Source organism: Solanum lycopersicum, chromosome 5 (genome assembly GCF_036512215.1).
Source record: "Solanum lycopersicum chromosome 5, SLM_r2.1".
Classification (NCBI taxonomy): domain Eukaryota; kingdom Viridiplantae; phylum Streptophyta; class Magnoliopsida; order Solanales; family Solanaceae; genus Solanum; species Solanum lycopersicum.
Window position 1 is genome coordinate 7,678,120 of NC_090804.1, and position 23,044 is coordinate 7,701,163.

General features: G+C 32.7%; 2 protein-coding genes and 1 non-coding gene across 4 annotated transcripts; 2 read left to right on the top strand and 1 right to left on the bottom strand.

Moving 5' to 3' along the window:
* Positions 1 to 1,873: 1,873 nt before the first annotated feature.
* On the bottom strand, positions 1,874 to 5,210 carry LOC101249458 (protein SIEVE ELEMENT OCCLUSION C). Its single transcript, XM_004239441.4, has 7 exons — positions 4,881 to 5,210; positions 4,427 to 4,525; positions 3,883 to 4,328; positions 3,651 to 3,763; positions 3,434 to 3,558; positions 2,852 to 3,343; positions 1,874 to 2,744 (listed from the first exon to the last, which is right to left on the bottom strand). Exons 1-7 carry the CDS (start codon positions 5,049 to 5,051, stop codon positions 2,088 to 2,090), a joined length of 2,103 nt encoding a protein of 700 aa, XP_004239489.2. The 5' UTR covers positions 5,052 to 5,210; the 3' UTR covers positions 1,874 to 2,087.
* Positions 5,211 to 9,586: 4,376 nt separating this feature from the next.
* On the top strand, positions 9,587 to 21,149 carry LOC101249457 (protein SIEVE ELEMENT OCCLUSION B-like). Of its 2 annotated transcripts, none has more exons than XM_010322648.4 (8): positions 9,587 to 9,962; positions 18,079 to 18,327; positions 18,480 to 18,590; positions 18,763 to 19,220; positions 19,308 to 19,417; positions 19,515 to 19,657; positions 19,744 to 20,238; positions 20,316 to 21,149. In XM_010322648.4, exons 2-8 carry the CDS (start codon positions 18,181 to 18,183, stop codon positions 20,934 to 20,936), a joined length of 2,085 nt encoding a protein of 694 aa, XP_010320950.2. In that variant the 5' UTR covers positions 9,587 to 9,962; positions 18,079 to 18,180; the 3' UTR covers positions 20,937 to 21,149. The 2 variants fall into 2 exon arrangements, with proteins under 2 accessions (XP_010320950.2, XP_004239153.2); XM_004239105.5 differs by lacking the exon at positions 9,587 to 9,962 and adding an exon at positions 17,752 to 18,003.
* Positions 21,150 to 21,299: 150 nt separating this feature from the next.
* On the top strand, positions 21,300 to 21,371 carry TRNAT-UGU (transfer RNA threonine (anticodon UGU)). Its single transcript has one exon. It is a non-coding gene; the product is annotated as a tRNA-Thr (tRNA).
* Positions 21,372 to 23,044: the final 1,673 nt, after the last annotated feature.

A 23,044-nucleotide genomic window follows, 5' to 3' on the forward strand; every position in this document is an offset into this window, starting at 1 on the left:
ATTTACGAAAAATTATTAAATTCGCTCGAACCCTAGCTTTGCTACTCTGCCAGGTCCTTAAAAAAAATATTACACTATCCAATCATTTTTATGTGTTATAATAGATACTATATATATCTTTATTAAATTTCATGTTTTAAGAAGGTTTACCTATAAATTTCTTTGCTTCGATAAATTTATATTATGAAGGACATGCATGGAGGGTAAGTATCTAGGGTAACATCAGCCAAATAAGATGAATTTTGGAATTAACTAAGAATTTAAAAACTATATACATTGATAGGGCTAAGTTACATTATAGATATATTTTAGGTGAGCAAATGGCGTAAAAACTTCATAGGTTATTAGTATGTACACGTATAAGTTAATTAGACTCATTTTCTCATGTAAATGAAAGAATTTTTTCTTATATAATTCAAAATCCATAAAAGTACATCTTGGAAAAAAAGAGAGTGCGATAAATTTCTAGCCTTTGTTTCATTCTGAAAGACTATTCACTTTTGTTGATTAATTAAAAACAATCACTAATAAGATATGGAACATTAGCTAGTATAACTGGGATAAAATAGTTTCAAAAAGTTAAATTATATTATAACTTATAACATATGATCTATAAAGTTCAAAATTCCTTGCTCATAAATCATAATATATTTTTGTCAAGTTGAAAAAAATTAACATGTCAAATCGTAAAGTGCCTAGAGGCATCAAGAAAATCTAGCTAAGATTTAAGATTTATTTTTTTTCTACTTTTGGTGGTTACTTCAAAGGGATGATTTTGTGGACCAATTTGAAGCTTGGGAATATTGCAAAGTATAATTAAACAATTGAAAAAAGCAAGGAAATTGTGCTTGGCAAAAGAAAAGGTAACTGAATATAAAAAAGGACAAAATGTTTAGTACAAGCTGAGCTAAAATCTTTACATTGACAATGACTTCTCATACTATTTGCTTCACTTTTTTTGGTTACTTTTTCCTTTTTTTGCTTTTTGAGGATTTTAATGTTGGTTTTCATCTTTAACTTTCGTAATTAGTGTGCTAATGGTATTTCAAAAATAATTTATCATCATTCGCGATATAGAAATGAAGTTTGCGTACAATCTATCCTTCTAAATATAATATAGCAACCATTATATTATCTCCGCTAAATAATTGCCACAAAATCATGATGTTGTTGTTAATTTGTGCAGCAGATGAGAAAAGAAATAAAATGATCCACTGGATGTTCTGACATAAAGTGAAATTTTCCTTTTAGAACCATATATACATATGAGGCTCTTATTTGGTATAAAGAAAAAGAAAATACCTAAATAATATTTTGCATGATGTACAATAGAAAGTTGTGTAGTTAATTTAAGTTCTAGTCTCTTCCGTTACATAAAACTAAAGCTCATATTTTGATTGCATGATATGCAAACACCATTTCATCATATTTAGATTAAAAAATTGATCACTCTTGTAATTAGTCTTAGTAGTTATATGACACTTACACTTTTAATTAAGGCATTTTAGTTCCGTCTTAACTAACCATAAAGACGGAGAGTTTTAATGCAATTGATAAAATTAATCACGAATTCGATGCAAGGTAAAAATATGTGCAATAGACCCTTGTTGTCCGACCTTCCTCGGACCCCACACATAACAGAAGCTTAGTGCACCAGACTATCCTTTAATCGATCCTTTCCACTCTTAACATTCAATTAATCTAATTAGAGATACTAGTGCTCTTTTATATACTAGTCCTTTAACTTAAGGATGTACAAGCTATAGACAAGTAGTCTACCAAATGGAACTTAGTTTCATTCAACTTTCAAGTTCTAACCTGAAATTGAGCAGACAATACTTATAAGCTTACTAGTTCAAACTAACCAACACTCTTTGACTCTTTAACATGGATGTTTCAACATCTCATTGAGATAATTTCATCATACAAAAAAAAAATGCATAGTACTGCATTACATTTGTATTTTAAATTTAAGAGTAAATGTGTTAATGCAGAACTGCAGATCACTCATCAAGAATGCTTACTCACAATGAGTTTGTTAAAGTTCTATGTAATAAGACCTCACTAAGAATACATTATTTCAAAAGCTAATCAATCTTTGCCTCCTGTTTTTCCTCTGCTGTCTCTGTTACATTACATTGGTAGACAATAAACTTCTCCACAGGACGATTACAACGCGAGCAAACTACAGTTTCTTCACTCAATAATCCTTCTTCAGCTGGAAGGATCTCGTTGTGATAGCAGGGCTTAACAGGCAGAGGAGATCCCATTGCACCTCTAATAGCACTAAATAATCCTAACTTCACGACATGTTCAGTCATTCCCAGAACAAGATTTAAGCATTCTTGGACTTCTCTCCCCTTGAGGATCATTTCATCAGTTGATAATCCCTTTCCGATAATCATCCAATCATTCGATGTTTCACAAGCATCCAGCAATCTCAACACTTTCTGTAAACTGCTGCTATAGTGAGCTGCTTGTTCTACTCTAGCAACTGAATTCTTTATGCTCTCCAGCCTAAGCCAGAACAACTTCATCTTCGTCGTAGATAGGGAAACACTCAAATTATCTTCAATGCTGATGTCTAAAATGTTCTCTGCATCTTTAGATGGATTTCTGTAGCCAACATAAACAGCTTCAAGCTGAATTCCAGCATTTTTAATTTTCTTAAATGTATCGTTGAGTTCTTTAATCCAACTAATGTTATCACTTCCGTAGATACAAAAATGTTTACCCTCCTCTACCTAACATCAAAAAGAATATAAATCTTCTGTTAGTAACAACTAAAAGCACCAGTAAAGAGCATTAGACTATTGGTTAAAAGGCAAAAAAAAACATATAAAAAGCTTACCAAATTGGTCAATAAAGGGTCAATCCCATCAATTAAAAGCTCCAAGATCCTGTTTTCCTGTTCCCACAACTCTTTTTCTTTTGAGGTTGAAAAAGGAAATGCTTTGGCCCCCCATAGCCATATAATGTCAACAGCATTTAAGTTTGTCACAACACCATCCGTGCTTAATACTACCATTACGGGCTCATCTTTGTAGCTCCATTCTTGTCTAATGAAGTTAACCACAGATGAATGTAGTGACCATGGTTGTCGGATTGAGAACCAAGGCAATGAATTTGACAGAAACTGGAAGTTCATCTCATCAGTCAAACTCCAGGCTTGTGAATACGGAATTGGAACCCATAATATTGCATAGCTTCCTTCAATCTCTTTATGTAACGGATGATCATGCATTCGTTGTACTAGATAAAATATTTTCTCTGAGGTAAAGAGTTCTGGCTTTGAGATCAAGAGTATGACCACCTTGTTTTCCAGTTCTTGGATGCCATAATACTGCTAGCATTCATTTGTTAACTCACAAGAGTACTATTGATTCTCCACTTACATATTAAGAAAATAACTTAACACGGAAACAAAAAGTACCTTTTCTAGTGAACTATCTTTCAGTGGTAAGTCATTCTTCAACGAGAATAACACACGAAGCACCTCTTGATTGTCAAAATGGGACATTTTGAAAAGATTGCGTATCTTTTCAGGAAACTTTCTACCTGAGAACAACAAAAGAATTTCAACTTCTTTTCATGTGAATTTTGTCGAACAGGATATTCTCTATAACAAGGGATCATAGAAAGATTATCACCTATTTGCATTTGGCACGTACGTAATTTCTCTTTGAGGTCATTGCATAAGCCACTTAGCTTGTATACCAAGCTGAAGAGAGTCCATGCTGCAATGGTTGTTGAATTTGAATGCCTGGATTTAGGATTTTTCGCGTCAACTTATTTACTGGTGAAGAGATCATGATGAACTAACAAACTAAAAGACATTACATACTAAATGACTTAAATGAAGGGAAAAGGGAGAAAACATGCACTTGGTTATCTTTCAAGGTCCCGAAATCTGCAATTTGATAAGCACATGAAATCGAGCTTCTTAAAATCCAGTAGACTGTTATGTACATCTTCGACTTTGTAACAACTATTGTGTCATCATCTAAAAGTTGTTGTTGCAAAGGCAGGCCTTCAAAGTCTAGGACAAGATTTGCTGCCTCAATCATAGTATCGATCAACAAATTCAAAGCTTTTAATTGTATCGTTATCATGTTCAATTCTTTAGGCATTTGCTTAAGTTTTGCAGTTAAAGCTGCCAAAGAGTTACAATGGACTAGCTGTGTTATGAGCCAAAACTCGCCATATATTGAAACAACAGCTGCAAGTGTCAAAACTACTTTAGCATCCCATCTGAAAGGACCTAAAGTTTCAACCAACATCATAGTTTCTTCATGTAAGTCTCCATTCTCGTGGCATTTGCAGAGAATCTACGATAACCAAAGTAATATTATTTAGCTCCACGAACACGAACAATGAGGAAAGGAACAAAACATATATGAATATAAAACACAGAGACAGCACTTACCTCATGTGAAATCTTTTTAATAGTATATCCAAGCTTTTCTTCCAACCCAAACACTTCAACATTCCATGAATTCATATAATTGCTTTGAGGATCAGAGAACTGAAACGAAAAAACACCAAACGCTGTCATGCTGCTACATCAAAATTATATGCCTAAAACTCTCACTGTCTTATTTGTCAGATCCTCCAAAGCTTCACTATTTTAGAGGATCCGATATGCCCTTACTGACATTTTTGAAGAGTATGAACAACATATTATGCCCACGTTTCTTGTTTCTTTTGATGATTGTATATATGATGGAAAAAACCTCAACGAATACATAAACACAGGTGGAAAAAACTCATAATCAAAGCTATACGGTAGAATAATCCAAGTCAAATATACATGAATAAAGAACATATACAAAAGAAGATAACTTGGACATTAAGAAAGAATAGATATACATATATATAACCTTAGGTGAGATGCAATGCATGGTGCTCTCAACAACATGAAGCAACTGGCGAGCATCGATCTTATAACGATCGTTAGGATCATGGATTCGGAGAATCTTCATGATCAAAAGATCTTCTTGTATAGATGATAGGAGACATGGATCAAATTGTTCACCTCTAAGCAAGTTCATGGCCAGAATGATTAAGAAGTCACATAGAATACAATTCTTTGCTCATTCTTTGTATACTTGATCATGTGCATATATGTTCATGTGTTGGAAAAGAAAAAGTGTTCCTGTTTCTACAGTGATATTAAAAATAAGTGGACACCACCAAAAGAAGAGATGCTTATTCAAACTTGTACCAGGGGATTTCTTTTTGCAGCATTAAAGAATCATTTTAATTTGTACTAGCGGTTCCGTTTCAACACTTTTTTTCTTTTTCATTTCACGTCTCGTATGCGGTATTCACATTAAAGCCCGACTAATTTAGATTAGCATCGAGAAGTTCTACAGCCTAATATTCACATTGGAGCTCGACTAAATCTAAATTAATGCAAGAAAAGTCCCACGTTGGGGCCGGGTAAAGCCCACCTAACAACGGTGACTCTGTACCCAAGAAAACTCGAACCCAAAACCTCTCAATTAAGGATAAAGGAATACTTACTACTATACACTGCATATGAACCCTTGTTGGTCCCTTTTAACACTTTGGTATTGCGTGATCCAGAAGAGAGCCAAACCAACACTAGACAAAAATGTTCAACACAAAGGACAGTACTCTAGATTTAGAGAATTGCATTGAACAGTAACTAAATGTGACAAAAATGAGAAATTCACTAAAAACGTAAAAAAAATTATATTCAAATTTGGTAACAAATTGACAACCACCATTAATCAGTAAAACTCAACTACGACTCATTCTTCTCTTAAAACACTCTCTTATGAGTGGATTCGAGATTTGGAGGATTTACTACGTTTAAATTATGACTCTCAATACTAGTATATGGTCACTAATAATGCTATAGTAGTAAAATTAATAAATTAAAAAAAAAACACCTTTTAATTAAACAAAGAAAAAGAAAAATTGTCATTGCCGGGCCCACCACAAGCAAAAACAGGAAAAAGCTAATACATGCTTTAATGTACATGCAAATATAAAAAAAGAATAAAGAGAGAGAGAATATTGGGTAAAGAAATATAATATGTAAGCAAAAAGAAATCAGACAAAAAGAGCATATATATAACTTTTTCGGGCGAGATTTTATTTTTGCAGCTCTTTATAAATTTATGTTGAGTTTAACTTATACGCATCAACGATGTAAACACTATCTAAAAATCTTAACGTGATTTCATGTCTATTTCTTTTATTTTAAGACACACTTCACTCATCTCCCTTCTAAATATTTGGACCTCCTTTTAACTATGAGAATATATTTTTTGACCAGAAATGGCATCAATAAATCATAATTTACATAACGAACTGTTCTACTTTTATGTTAGATTCTTACTTCAGTTTTCATTTTTATTTTTAATTTAATTATCTCTGTTTATTTGTTATATTTGGTCTTCCAGAATCACAAGTTCCAGATCTCTTGGAATGTGTAATTAAAAAACTTCTTTGTTGTACTTATGGAAGGGAGTATTTAATTTGCTCATTTTCTCAAAAGAAATATATATATGGATATTGAGTTTTTTTGGCTAAAATCATTTCTCAATTATGACTCAAATCTAATGTACATCCTTATATTATCTAAGTGAGCAAAAAATATCTTTATACTATCAAAAAAACAACAAAAATCATCCTTCGGTCTAATTCTTGTTAAGAAACTTATTGAACAATTAATTTTTTTTTAAATTTGGTGATGTCTTAGCTACATCGAGAAGATCAATGTTACCTAAAAAGAATAAGAATATGGCTAAACAAATAAATATTTTATTCTCATAATTTAAATTTTGTGTGTTGTTAATTTATATATTTTTTTTTGCATAATCAAGTAAATTAACTTGCAATAATTCATAAGTTTTGAAATATTTATATAGTAGGATCAATCGTTTGAAAGATAACGCAAAAAAAAACATCTTAAAATATTATGTGCAATTATTTAAAGATTATCTTTAATAAAAAAAAAATTATATAGTACGTATATACTATATAGACAATGCAATTCACATTTTATGTAATATATAAAATGTTAGTGATTTAGTGAAATTGTGTAGGCGTTTTGTTGTGAAAGTTAAATGATAATTACTTTATTTGAAATTTTTGAAAATGGAGTTGCATTTGGACAATTTTTGTACAAAGAATATTTAGAATTTGAATATATTTTGTTTGAATATTTTAATCCTCAATTTCTAAAAAAAAAAATCACCCAACTTGACTAGCTTAATCGTGTGGACACATATTCATTCGATTTGACACATTTTTTTATTGATGGCTTGAGCTTCTTAAAAAAAATAGACAGAAGGATGAATCTTGCAACTTTTTGAATAGTGCAAGGATGTTTTTTGTTCACTTTTATAATACAAGGTGTACTTTAGATTTAGGTCATAGTTGAGGGATGATTTTAGCCAAAAACTCTATGGAAATTCATTGATTATTTTGGGTCAAATACATAAATAGATTTCTAAATTTGTTGGTTTTTTCCCTTAGGTACTTCAACTATATTATTTTCCTATTAAATCTTTGAATCACCCATAGTTTGTTCCTTTTAAACAATGTTGTCTGATGTGGAACCAGATCTTTTGAGGGGTATTGATAGAGGACACAAACGTTGTTCCATAACTTATTTGTCCAATTGATAGTGAAAATGTTTGAAAATAATTGTGTTTTACTTCAAGTCATTTGAACACATTAGAAAAAAATGAGACTTTCATTCAATCAAAATCATTACAATATGAACACAATTGAAGACATTTACAATAGAAAAGTCGATCAAAATTAGTCAACAGTGTTTAAAAAGAACAAGTTATAGGTGGTTTAATGATTCAATAGGAAAATGACGTAGTTAAAGTACCTGAAGGAAAAACTCAACAAATTTAGAAATTTGTGTATGAGTTCGACCATTATTTTAAACAAAAATAAAAATTGTTGTACGTAGAGCCAACATAAAGAATGATGAGTACTTGTTTCAATGGTGTATCATTTGCCTGCTTCAATGGTGTGACAAAACACTAAAACAAAAACAGAAATTCGTATATATTAATGGGTTGGTTTGAGACTTCTTCTAATTAAATCGTGACGGACCCTTTATGGCGGCCTCCAGCCGGCTATAAGTACTTCACAGAAACAAAGATTCGTAATTGTTGTCCAAAGTTCACGATACGCCCTCGAACCTCGACATTCTAAATGACTTTTTACGCAAGTTCACAATATAACCTTTTTTACATATGTAATTCTGTATCAATTGACATTATTATACAATTTATTTCTTTATTTTTTGTATTATTATTCTTTTAAATGCTATTTAATGAACAAAATTTTTATCAATATATAATGAGTTTGATAATACTTGAATAATTTATGCAATATGCTTTTGTTTAATAAAAAAAAATTAAAAAAAATTACTAAAAAAATTGTTACTTTGAATCAGAGATTTCGATTGTGTTACTTTGTCGTATATCTAATATAGTGTTGCAAACACATACATATGACTGAAACCTACATGTAAATGCAATTCGTAATAATATTATTTATGCGTATGTTGTTTTTTTCCTTCTATATTTATTTTTTATATTTTCTCTCTATTATCTTCTTTAATTTAATTTTCTATGAAAAGATTATTGTTATAACATTTATTTGAGATTGTTGCACTTTAATATTGATAATTACACCATATCTTCATAGAATTTTAATCATCCTAACAAATTTATTTAAAAAAAATAGATGGGATACACTTTAGAAACTAGTAAATTTAAATGAGGTAGTTGGTCACTTAGTGCAGCATTCCTGAAATTAAGATTACTCTAGTAAGAACTTCATAAATTGAGGGCAGAACCCTAGATACAACTTGCTACCAATTAAATTGAGATGTAAAGCATGAGGACGAGCTCTAGTTTAACACTATGAATAGCCTTACATCCTTAATAGAATAAAGTTCTTGAAGAAGTTTGAAGAAAAACTTGGTTTTAAAAGACTTGAAACTCTAGTTTTTGTCTTTCTTGCAGTTTCTTAGAGATAAAGAGCGGGCAAAAATCTTGAATTGTAAACCTTAGGATTATTGAAGAGAATCTTGAACTATGAGCATTTATATTTTGAGAAATTGGAGAAATCTTTTCTTGGAGCTCTCTATGTTTGGAAGAATGAGAATCGGAGAATTTGAGGGTCTCTATACATATAATGATGCTACTAGGTTCTAAGATTCAGGATTTTACAATAGTAGGTGCTTAATTTTTTTAGCGTAAAGTTATTACTAGTTACATAGCATAACTTTGATGTGATATTATTAGACAAAATGGTCTGGTAGACTCTTGTACTTGTATGTGTTTGTTCTGTGAAATCCTTTTACTTGCCCCTTTATCATCTGAACCCGTGAACCCATCGAAACACAATAAAACACATGTTTTACCACTCAATTGTGTGTGTATCACAAACGCCTGACACATAATTTTAAAAATAATTATAAAATGACACGTGTGGTTATAAAATCACACACATATATAAAATCACTCCACGTCATTTTTTTTATTATATTAGATTAATAATGTAACACACTTTGATGAAAAAAATTAAAATCCATTTGATTTCGGAATTGCTTCAGACCTGCTATAGCAATTGAAGATCTCTTCACTTCGCTTAATCGCAACATTGAACGATCCAAACATGAGCAAGCAGTCAAAGTTTTTAATCAAATTCTTGTGGTTGCGCCTGAAAATGAAAGCGTGATACGGTGTAAAGTGGTGGTGTTAGTAAAAGCAGATTCTATAGAAGAAGCATTGGTTGCTATTAAAGATTGTAGCAAAAAGGGTTTGATTGAAGGAGTTTTGATCGGAGAAGGTGAAGAGGACAAGAGGAAGACAGTAAGTTTGTGTTTGGATGGATCTGAAACAGGGGTCATTTGTGTGGTTGATGATTGAAATAGGGACCAATCTCGAACTATCTAGGTAGGTTTTTTAATTTACTTCCGAATTTATTTGTTGTTTAATTTGAATTTGATCTTCTATTTGTGTCTTTGTTGGTTTTGGATTTTAGTCAATTACATTGATTTCTTGAAATTATTTGGAATATATCTTTGTTTTATGCTTATTCTAAGTGTAAATGTTTGGGGGTAGTGTTTGCCTTTCATGGCGGGTTTAGTAATTAAAAAAGCAGTCAAACGACAATAAATAATAGAGAAGAAATTTGGGGGAAAGATAAAAAAATAAAAGGCCACGAAAACCTCTCAAATGCTATCTAACAATGATGTTAGATCCAACTAGGAAGATGATGACTGTATAAAAGTCATAATGTGACTTAGACCCTTTTTCAAGGGTCACATGCTCCTAATAGGGGTGTTTCCACGCACGCTGGTATTAGATGCCACATGAGATGTCAAGTTAGAAATAGTGTTTAAAATAGATCAACTTTCACATATAGTAAAGGGATAATGCACAAGTACCCCCTCAATCCATGTACGAAATCTCAGAGACACACTTATACTATAATAAGGTCCTAAACCCCCCCTCAAAAAAAAATTATTTTATTAATAATTTTCTACCATTTTTCTGCCTACGTGACACTATCTTGTGGGCCCAACGCTGGTTGACTTTTCCTTTCAAGCTAGTGCCACGTACGCCGAAAGGGGGTAGAAATTACTTATAAAGTAAGTTCAGGGGGTAATAGGACCTTAGTATAGTATAAGTGTGTCTCTGGGAATTTCGGGCATAGGTTGAGGGGGTACTTGTGCATTTTCCCTATAGTAAACACAAAAGTCATATTTGTATATTATAGCAAAGTTTGCATAATTATTCTCCATAGCAAATATAAATATGTATATTTCGCTATACATTTACAAAAAAAACAATTGTATAATTCGCTATAAATATACAAAGAAACCAATTGTATAATTTGCTATACATATACAAAAGAAAACAGTTGTATACAAATCAATTTATAATTTGTGTATGTATAAAATGAGAAAGAGAGAAAGACAAAAGCAAATTGGGCAGGGAATATTTGTATTGTATAATTATAAGTGTATAGGACGAATGTATTTGCATATGTATATACAATTTTCTCTCGCTTTATACAAACAGAAACACAATTTATACATTTCATTTCTGTTTGTATAAGCGATAGAGGCGAGGGTGGCGAGCGAGATCTGAGAGAGTAGCAAGCGAGATTTGGGAGAGGGATAGAGGGGAATGAAAATATATGTATATATACATTTTTTTATCACTTTATACAAACACCAACGCATTTTATATGTCACGCTCAGAATCTAGACGCCAAATGAGACCGGCGTCGTTGACCTCTCAGAGGTCGCAATCAAGTATACATACGTCATTATTACTTAATCTAGGTTAATTTTAGCGGAAAATTTGAACTTTTTGTCTTCTTACTTCATGCTAAACATTTTAAATTAACATTATAGGCGTTCACAAATCAACCATCTAACATAGTGATAATCAAATGAAAGAACCAGTTCATAATTGACTTAAACGTATTTTTGCCAAAACGGCACCAATACAAAGTATGAAATGGAAGTGGAACGAAACACTAGTGGAACATGCTCCACTAGCTAAAGCCTACATCTAAGATAGATAATAACGGTAGACATTCTCGAAAGCATGAGGGCCTACCAAGTCCGAATGAAAGCTCCACGTCCAGATAGTTCCAACGTCAACCTGTAAGCTCTAGCGTCCACCTGTGCATGCACCTAAAAATATAGAGTTGTATGGATTAGTACACAATTGTACTAAGTATGGGTATATGCAAGCACACACCAAGGACATGCATGAGTAAGAATAGCTCTTTCCTAACAACATGATTATGGAAAGTCAAGTCAGTGGACTTGCCAAATTGGGATTAGGAAAGTCAGTGAGCTTTCCAAAATTGGATTACGAAAGTCAGGCCATAAGAGTAACATGCATCATTATACTTATCGTATTGCACACAACACATAACATCTTACACATAGCATATAGCATAACATCTTACACATAGCACATATCATATGCCATGAGACCTTGGAATCATGGACTTGACATTAAGACTTTCCAAAATGGAGGCTCAACATATGGAACCTCAACTAGGGAATGTTCATTAAAAAACAAAGAGTCTGCTTCATTCATTCATACGTATTTCATTTCATTTCGTTCATAGGCTAATGTCAACGCAGTTATCCCTAGGAATTAGGATGTAGTTTAAGACTTTCATCGAGTTTTCTGTGGAATGATCAAGAATAACCTAGTGTCATTACTTGATTCTAGCTCACCTCTTGATTATCCTATCTTAACACCTTTGGTATCGTTCATTTCATCGTGTGCATTATTTGAGACTAGCCTCATTCATTCATTGGGAACTTTAACTTTAACCGACTTAGATCATGTGAGCATCATGAAATCCAGTGTATCTCCCACAATGAAAAGAGGTGGAATCACCGGCCAAAGTGACCCAAAACATGCTAGCATACATGGGAATTTAACCCCGCCAGATCCCTATATTGGTAGTATAAGTTCTAAGACTACGAGATATAAGGAGACACATACCCGGCATGCCGGACAGTCTCATTTCATAAGAGTTACGTGAACCTCCGCTCTTCCTGAAAGAAGGCATCACCGCTCATAACTAGTCTATCGGTGCTCAGTATAAAGTTCCATTACATTCAACTCATACGTCATGGAAGCTAACTTCTAGTATGAGGACATCATAGCTCAATATATGATTTATCATCTCATCATTAGTATTAAGTGTGTTAATCTCAATACTATCATTAGAGTGTTCATAGAGACTGGTCTCTTCATTAACTTACACTCTTATATATGAGTACTTTTTGGTAACATTTACTTAGGCTCATTTGAGATTGTTCTCATATTTTACATTAGCCTCATATCATTTTGTCACCGCATTCATTAATATTAGCACAATTGCTTTTCATAATTACTCACCCCATTTTTACGTGAATGTTCATTTCATCATATGCCAATGCACTTGTCATTTAGTGTGTTTCACACTCGTACTTAACCTTTCTAAGGTTACTTCATTTAATTACATACATCTTAGGTTCACTTATCTTAAACGTATGTTAGACTTATGGGTCTATACATACTAGCCGTGAGGCTTCATTTATAATTCGTTAAGTGACTCATATCTTTCTAAGATTATCTAGTACAAAACTTATGCATCTTGTATGTATGCCGATATTTTGATTTCTATCTAAGTAGACGGCACTATTATTGAAAATTTGATTCACGTATGTTTTTATGTATCAATACGGAAATTTAGGCAAGGAAACCCAAGTTCGAATACCTTGGACAATACTTACATTTTTCCTTGACTTTATTTTTAGTCTTCATGACATTGGGACCCTAGATCAAGCCCAACATCAACAATCTATCTTTATTTTTCTCCTTGGATTCTCCTCTTATTTGGCCGAAGGGTTGTGGGATCGAACCCCCACAACCCCTTTTATTTTTTATTTAAAATTTTGTTGTCCAATTCGCCTAGACCAAGAGAGATTGTGGGATCAAACCCCCACAACCTCTTTTTATTTTACTCTTTATTTGGGAATTAGGAGGTTGTGGGTTCGAACCCCCACAGCCTTAATTTATTTTTATTTAAAATTTACCTTAGCTATGCGTAGGCAGTGAGGTTGTGGGATCGATCCCCCACAACCTCACTTTATTTTCCTATTTTATTCGCTAATTCTCCCTTCCGGCCTTGAGGTCGTTGGTTCGATTCCCACGCAATTTTATTTCCCTACATTCGCTGCATGGAGGTAGTGGGTTCTATTCTCACGCCTCCTAATTCATTAGTTTAAATTGTTGCTCTCTCCTTTCTCAACCAGTAGACCCCATTTAAATCCCCCAAACCCCTTTCCTTTTATTGCGAATTTAAGTTGTCACACGGGTGAGGTCACAGGTTTGAATACTGGTGGCCTTACCCCTTTAAAATTAATTAAATTTTCCAGATTTCTTCACTAAACTTTAGCCTAAACTACATTTATAATTTTTACTGGAAACTTAATCATTTTCTTACTTATTTTCATCAATATTTTCCAATTGAAACCTTAGGAAGATTCATGGATCGTTTAACACTTTTTGGGGTGTATTTCATAGATTCGTTCAACCAACATATTGACACTCAAATCAGCTTCACTTTCATTTTAATGAACATCACGATTTACAAAGGTTTATACACGTAAAATGACAATCAAAACAATATCAAACTTGAAGCCTTAACTTGAGACCTCATTCAGAGTACATTCACTGTAACCTTTTTGCACATACACACACTTGCTCAAACTTTCGAATACATGGTTGTCTTTCCAATGATTTCAAGTATACAAACAAAATCATGTTCATCACGTAATCATAACATACTCCTAAATCTGCCAGCAATCATACCCAACCTACGATTCATTGGGAGCTAGTGACAGGGGCATGGAAATGGAAACAATCCTAGTTTTCGAATGAATAACCTGAACCTTAAGGGGTCTCTTGGGAAAGGGACCAAGAAAGAAGAAAACTCATACCTTATTTCGACGTTCAAACCTTGAAGTTGCTGCCCAAACCCTCTCCAAAACTCATGTCCAAGCCAAGTTTTCAACACAAAACTTTCGACGGAAAAACCCTCTCTTTGCCTAACGTGTTCACTTAGCTTGTTTTCTTATATTTTCGTGTTAGTTCTTCAAGTGTGAAGAACTGTAGTAATTTTTTTCTGTTGTTGCAGTTGTTTAGGTTGAGAGCAATCGTGAAAAACAAATGGATAAACGTGAGAGAGATGAGCGTGAGAGAGAGTTAAAAAAGGTGAAGTAGTTTTGACTTAGTCGACTAGGATACTTAGTCATTAAAACATATTAATTAATAAATAAATAATTATTAATAATAAAATTCTGATTTTCCTTTTTAAATCAACCATTAATTAATAATTTATTAAATTAATTCACCAAAAAAATCACATTAAATCATTGCTCCCACCTAGGTTCGAACCCAGGTGGAGCAAGACTTAACTTCAAGAGCTCCATTTCGTATCTCTCTCCCCAATTTGCCCCTCAACCTTATTAAATAAATAATTAATTATATATTAGGATAATTATGATATTACCCTTAGTTTGGAAAAAAGAACATTTTGCTCCTAGACCCTCCAAACCTTAGAGTTCCTCTTTTTAAGTCCGGTAAAGACTCCTTCGAGTAAATTTTCGTATTCGAGAGCCCTACATGGTTAGACCCAACCTTTCCAAGCTCAACTAATTCCCCAAGTTATCTGGCTTGGCTGTAGTAAGGGTTCCAAGGTCTGGTTCTATGCGCATCAATCCGTGTGAACCCTGGTCTAATCATAGGCATTCTTGACACATTAAGCATTTCTTATCTTATTCGTTTTAGGGTCGTTACATTATACACTTGTGTTTGTATAAAAGCGAGAGGGAGCGAGAGAGGGAAAGTGGCGAGCAAGAGTTTGAGGGAGAGATGACTGACAAACAGTTTGCTACAAGACACAATTAAATCAAAGTGTGTTATAGCATTTAATTTGATTTATTAATTTGTCATTATATAAAATTTTTCCTTTAAAATATTATGTTTCAATAAGTTTAGGGGTTCAAATAACAAAAGAGCAAGCAGAAGGGTTTACAATACAAACACATACAAGTATAAAGGTCCACCAGACCATTTTGAAATATTATTATAAAATTCATTTGCAATATAATTCATAAACGAATGTTATTTATAGGTATATTTTTCTTGTAGAAAAAATTTAAAAAAAAATTAAAACAGCTAAGAAGACGTAACAATAAGAAAAATAAATCTTTCTTTGCTCCCTAGGCTACTAAAAACTTAAGGCCTTTAACACCCACTCTTAACCAACACACCACAATAGACTAATATGTTGCAGATGCGCACTAACTCTTTATATCTATTTTCTTAATATTTATATATATGTATATCTATATACATTTTATGTCCGGATCAATGGGTGCTCGAGCACCCATAACCTAATATGTAGGTCTGCCCCTGGTTTTAAGATGGACTTATGGAAGTTTATTGAGGGTAAAAGGTCAAGAATACCCTTTTGGGAACATAAGAAAATCATAAGAATCAAAGAAAACAACCTTTTAATAAATTCTGTCGACCAAATCGGCGATATGGAGGTCTTATCTCCGAAATAGTTGGTGAGTCGCCCTGTGGTACTTTGGATCGCCCAAATAGATAGATACTTAAGGTTTTCGGGATATTTCAACGATTAGCCAACCCACTCAGTGAATCGCCGATTAGACAGGTGACCTCTTCGAATTTCCCAATCTGGGTATTTTCCATTAAAACGACCATAATTTTTTACTTGGAACTCAAAATAAGGCAAACTTGGTGGGGTTGGAAAGATAACTCATAGATCTTTAATTTGAGAGCTTAGGTCATAGGCCACCTAATTCATTATATGCCGAGAGATATGAATGTTTGAAGTTGACCTTTATATAAACTCAAGCGAGAACTTAGCCAACATGAATGTTTTGAATTGGCATAATATGTCCTTTAACTTGGCTTCGAATTACATTTATGCCCTTCAACTTTGGGTGTGCACAAGTAGACACTTAAATTTGTATAAAGTTGAACAAATATATGCATGTCCTACATGTCATCACACATGTCATTTTTTGTTCTAAGTGGTGTCTTAGGTGTATTGTGCCATGTAGGACTCATGTCTTTATTTGTTTAAAATTTGGATAGTTAAAGTGTTTGTTTGTGCATTATGAAAGTTGGAGGTCAAAGTTAAAATTTGAAGTCAAGTTTAGGGTCAAATATATGTATTATGCCCTTTGAATTTGGTTTGGAGTTTGAGTTCCCTATGACCTTAGATCACTTTAGATACCCTTGATATATTTGGTAGAAGACCTTAAAACACATGAGGAAGTAGGAAATCATCTGGTTCAAGCTCATATACATACAACGAACGATTCAGATTTTCAGAAAAGAATTGCGAGGTGTTATAGAATGATTCAGATCTTAACGTAGAAATTTTTGGAGTGTTACAAAAATAGTACCAAGAATAGAAATGCAACACAAATGTCTACATTGACCACTTTTGTTTGAGATAGAATTGTTTGATTTCCTTCTAAATACTCATGCAATAAACTGCGAAAACAATATTAACTGGTTGTCTTTGTCACAAACAAATATAAAATTGAGAAAATATAAAATAATATTAGTTTGTATCGAAAAGAGAAAAGACGTCGCAATAGATTGACAGAAAGTCTACTTTGTGTTGTCTACAACCGGAAATAATACTATACTTTAAGAAATAGGATAGTTAAATGTTTAAGTCAGAGAAGTATGAGTTATGAGTAAAATAATAATTAATATAACCTAATTAGTGGACTATCAATTTAACTGTCAACAAAATAATAAAATTAAAAATCGAATCAAATAACCCAATAAAACAAATTTGTAATACCGTTTACAAATCGTTAACTTAACAACAATAAATCAATACTATTCTTTTCAATTTAATTATCGGTGTTTGTGGACTACTAGCATGCATCATGTGAAGATGAGAACAAAATCTTAATTATAACGACAAGGAGAATTATTGCTATGTTTAATTACTTTTTACTGTGAAAAGATAAAGATGTTTGCTTCATAGGACCAATTCCAAACCTCCTTCATAACTTTAGACCAAATTAGAAGCAAAGAACTTGATTCACCACCACCTTTATACCATTCTAATTACCTATTTAAACCCCTTCTCAATATTTTTACAACACACAACAATATTTAACTACACTTGCCTTTCTAAAAACCCTTTAGTGTTCTTTTTCCATCCATATAAATGACAAGTGTTAACCCATTGAATGAAAAGGTATCCATGAATAACCCAATGAATAATATGTCAAATGGATCTGCTGCCAATATGATGCAACCAATGAGTAATCCAACTACAGGCCATCACATCAACCCTTTGAATGTCCAAATCAATCCTCATTCTGTTGTCAACCCAGTGAGTCGTGACATGGTATGACATTTGAATTGTGTAATCATTTCATTTAAATACTTATTTCAATTACTTAATTATATTATGTCTCCACAGATACCAGCTAGTGTTGTACCTGCTGCTCATCATACAGCTCCGATCAATCCACGAACATCAAATCTAGCAGCTAGGCTTCCACACAGGAGAGGAGATCATCATATGTTTTTGACATCTGATGATAATGCTATGATGAAGCACATTGAAGAAACTCATATCCCAGATGGCCGTGACTTTGATGTCAAGCCTCTTGTTCATATTATTGAGGATATTGTGCATCGCGCTACTCCCATTGCTGGACATGTTCATGTACGTATCATCATCCACCTCACTTTTGTTTACACATTAATTAATTTCTATATACTGATAGTATCAAAAATATTAAACTATAACGTAGTTTGTAATTATACCAGAATAACATTATTTTCATGATTCTTTTTTTAAAAAATTGGGAAATTTAGGAAGCTAAAGTTCAAGCACATCTGGAAGCATTGGAAGAGAAGGCTCCCCACAATGAACTTATTGAAATACTCAACTATTTGGCATATCCTATACAAAGGATTAAAATGGAGGTAAGTGCAATACAACTTTATTTTTTTTTACATGCGGAGAATTGAACCATAACTATGAAGGTGGAAATTCAGGTAGCCAACCATTCCCCATTAAAAACTTTCCAATAATAGGACTACAACAATTACATTATCGATACAACATAACCGATTATTATGAGTCATTATTTGACAGTTGATAAGCAAATGTGCTAACAAAGAAGACGCTCATTCGACAACAATGTCACTGCTTCACTCACTCACAACCTATGCCTGGGACACGAAAGTAGCAATAACTTTCGCGGCTTTTGCCCAGCTATATGGTGAATTTGGTCTGCTTACTCATCAATATACTACAAATCCTCTGGCTAAGTCTGTTGCAATCATCATGGAACTTCCAGAAATAATGACACGTCAGGATATTCTCAAGCAGAAATTTGATGCAATCCATGATCTGATCGACAAAATGCTGGATGTAACAAAGTGTATCATCGAGTTTAGAGACGTTCAATCGTCTCAAAATCAACATGTTATCACACAAGAATTGGAAATGTTGATCAATACTGCCCATATTTCCACTGCTGCTTACTGGACTATGAGGGCTGCTGTCATGTGTGCTGCTATGATTTTGAATCTCATTGCCATTGGCCACGAGTACGTTTTCTTCGCTCTTTCAACACTCAATCGTGAGATTATCAACTATGAAATTTGATGAATATGGTATGTGTAATATTTTATTAGGCAAATTTCTTCAACATCTGAGGCTTGGGAGATATCTAGTTTGGCTCACAAGCTTGCAAACATATTGGATCATCTCAAAAAGGTTCTTAACCTTTGTCACCAAAAGATTGGTAAGTTATAATGTGTACTATCTTCATTCTTATAAGTTATGTAAAAGAACTGTGATATTTAATTTAAGTGTCATTTTTGTGATCATAAATAATACAGAGGAGAAGAGGCAATATGATAAATTCGAAGCAATTCTACGACTTCTCAGGACACCTCAACTTGATAACATGAAGATACTCTCCATGTTGATCCACTCCAGGGATGATCAGCTTCCACTTTTTGATGGAACTCATAAGAGAAGGGTAATACTTTGTACTTAATACTATAAAGAATTTTTTTTTTCACACTGTCAGAGTGTATAGAAGTTGAACTCGTATACATTTGTCAGGTAAGTCTTGATGTGCTAAGAAGGAAGCATGTTTTACTTTTGATCTCCGACTTAGACATTGCACCCGAAGAGCTCTTTGTTCTCCACCACATGTACGAAGAATCCAAGGCACAACCAAACAGGCCAGAGAGCAACTATGAGGTTGTATGGATCCCTGTGGTTGACAAGAGGCTAACACCATGGACTGATGCAAAACAAGTGAAATTTGAAGAAGTACAAGCTTCAATGCCATGGTATACAGTGGCACATCCATCGATGATCGATCCAGCAGTGTTAAGGTGCATTAAAGAGGTGTGGGGATTCAAGAAGAAGCCTCAGCTTGTTGTTCTTGATCCACAAGGCAAAGAATCGAACAATAATGCTTACCATATATTATGGATTTGGGGAAGTTTGGCTTTTCCATTTACCAAAGCTAGGGAAACAGCTTTGTGGAAGGAACAAACTTGGAATGTTGAACTGTTAGCTGATTCCATTGATCAAAATGTTTTCACTTGGGTACGTACGAAAACACATCTACTTATTATAATACGATATGTGTCTTAATTATAAGTTATGATATATTTAATTTCCAGATAAGTGAAGGCAAATGCATATGCTTGTACGGAGGAGAAGATATTGAATGGATCAGATCATTCACCTCATCAACGCGAGCTGTCGCAAATGCAGCTGGCGTTCCACTAGAGATGCTCTACGTGGGAAAAAAGAACCCAAAAGAAAGAGTCCGGAAGAACAGCTCAATAATCCAAATGGAAAACTTGAGCCATGTGGTGCAAGACCAAACTCTGATTTGGTTCTTTTGGGAAAGGCTAGAAAGCATGTGGCATTCTAGGACTCAACAAGATATCTCCGATGAAAGTGACCCGATCCTTCAGGAGATTGTGACGATTTTGAGCTATGATGGAAGTGATCTTGGATGGGCTGTGTTCAGCCGCGGATTGGCTGAGATGACTAGAGGTAAAGGTGATCTGATAGTGCAAGTTATGAAGGGATTTGATCGTTGGAGAAATGAAGTGAGTGATATAACTACATTTGTTCCTGCATTGGACCGTCAACTTCGTGATCTTCATAGTCCACATCATTGTACTCGACTAATTCTACCGAGTACCTCTGGACATATTCCTGAGAGAGTGGTTTGTGCTGAATGTAGTCGTCCCATGGAGAAGTTTATCATGTACCGCTGTTGCACTGATTGAGGAGTTGGGTCGCGTCTAGAGGACTACTATATATTTGAATAAAATGACCTCTCTTGTGAGTTTTTTTAAGTATTGGTTGTGCTTACTTTAATTAATGTTTAGAAAAAAAATGCCATGTATTGGCCTTTTCATATTTTCATGTACTTGTTTTTGAGATTTCAGTGTGTGATGTATTAATGAAGAATCAATAAACAGCTTTTCCAATTATATAAAGTATTTTTCTGTTTTAATTTTATACCCAAAGTGGTTGTGCATGTTTATATTGTAAAGTGATGGTCAAGTCACATATTTTTTAATAGATATAGTTACAAGACTAATTGAAATGTTTTATTTAAACTTAATTGTATTTATTGAACAACACCTGCCCCTATAGCTCAGTGGTAGAGCGCCAGTCTTGTAAACTGGAGGTCTGTAGTTCGATCCTGCATGGGGGCAGTTATTATATTTTTTAATAATCATTTGATATTTTTTTCTCCAACTTTGCCCCAAAATATTCCTTGTATAAATCATTTTTCTCCACTAAATATTATGTAAAATATAAGTGAAGAATATTACAATGGTTGCAGTGGATACTGATAAAATGTATATATATTGTGTATACATATTATATAAATTAATATTAGATACAACAAATATACACTATTTATTAACATGCAATGTACATTATAAAAATGTATATACACACCTTTTTTTTTTCTTGGGCTTTTTGACGAACATTCACTTTAAATATCTATATTGACTTTATGTGACTATTCAATTATCAATATTTTACTCAAATAACTAAACGTACTTGTCCCATTAAACATCAAATTGAACAAAGCAAATGACGTTTAGTTGCACCAATTTAATTTTTCAATTTTTTTTAAAATAATTAAAGTAAAAGCCATACAAAAGTGACATCTAAATATGTATGCTAATATTTCACTAAGAAAAGTAGATATTTGTTCCATATTAATTATCTTTAAATAATAATTAAGTAGAAATGGCTGATATCATACATGATATCGAGTTAGAATAATATATAATGATTGAATTGTACATATGATTACGAATGGAGTCACAAATAGATCTCCCATATGCAAGTTAAATAATCAAAGGTAAAACAAAATAAAAATAGCTGATGCAATGAGTTCTAAATAAGTTTTAATTGAGTATTATACGTCTAAATATAGCAATAAATTAACTTAATCTTTAATCATCATCAAAATTTAGCAGCTTGAGAAAAAATGATATTTAAATTCATAAAATTATTTTTAACTTGATGCAAGTTGTGTGATAGGCCAGCAAGTGATTGATGTAATAAGAAGATGTTTTGAATAGTCAAAATAATACACTAAAAGCCAGAATTTGGCTAGAACTTAAAAAAATGTAATATTTTCTTTTATTTTAAAATAAATTAATCTTTCTTTTCATTTTAATTAAAAAATATTAAGATTAAAAGGATAAAAAAAATGTAAAAATAGATAAAAATAATCATTCTAGCCAAAAGAATTTTTCGTCTTTGAATTACCTTATATAATCTTGTTATCATGTATATATGTCTAGTGTTGTAATTATAGACGTGATCATTTCAGCCTGGATTATCCATTATGCTGAAAGTATTCACTTTGGATGTGTGAATTTTAAATATTGGTCCCTGCAAATATTTATTTTATACTCTTTTTAATTAAGAAATAAATAACAAATTAAAAGAAGAACCTAAAAAGAGAAAAAGAATTGAACAATGTAGTAGTTAGCGAAGGCCGAGGAGAAGTTTTTCTCTGGACTGAAAAAAATTAACTTACCTAAATCCCATAGCGATTTAAATTACATGCTATTCCTACTCTTTTTAAATTTACGAAAATCTCTTTAAAATAATGTTATTCGAATACATAGCAAATAAGTTATATACATTAAATATGATACATTAAAACAAATTCAGTTACACTTTTAAAGAAAAGAGAATATAAAATTGATTGTTAGTTCCTCAAATCACGCTAATTTAATTGATTTCAATCTCTTCAGAATCTTATCAGATTTAATCAAATCAAAATTTAAATTTTTTTCTCCAATTCTCTTCCAAATCTGTCCGCCTTCAATTCAAAATTTAAATTTTTTTCTCTCAATTC

Coding starts and splice junctions, on each gene's coding strand:
- LOC101249457 (XM_004239105.5), top strand. CDS start 17,821: ATGACAAGTGTTAACCCATTGAATGAAAAGGTATCCATGAATAACCCA. Junction 18,591..18,762: donor TACAAAGGATTAAAATGGAG/GTAAGTGCAATA, acceptor ATTATTTGACAG/TTGATAAGCAAATGTGCTAA. Junction 20,239..20,315: donor ATCAAAATGTTTTCACTTGG/GTACGTACGAAA, acceptor TTTAATTTCCAG/ATAAGTGAAGGCAAATGCAT.
- LOC101249458 (XM_004239441.4), bottom strand. CDS start 5,051: ATGAACTTGCTTAGAGGTGAACAATTTGATCCATGTCTCCTATCATCT. Junction 4,526..4,880: donor TGCATTGCATCTCACCTAAG/GTTATATATATG, acceptor TTTTCGTTTCAG/TTCTCTGATCCTCAAAGCAA. Junction 2,745..2,851: donor ACCCTTTATTGACCAATTTG/GTAAGCTTTTTA, acceptor TTTTGATGTTAG/GTAGAGGAGGGTAAACATTT.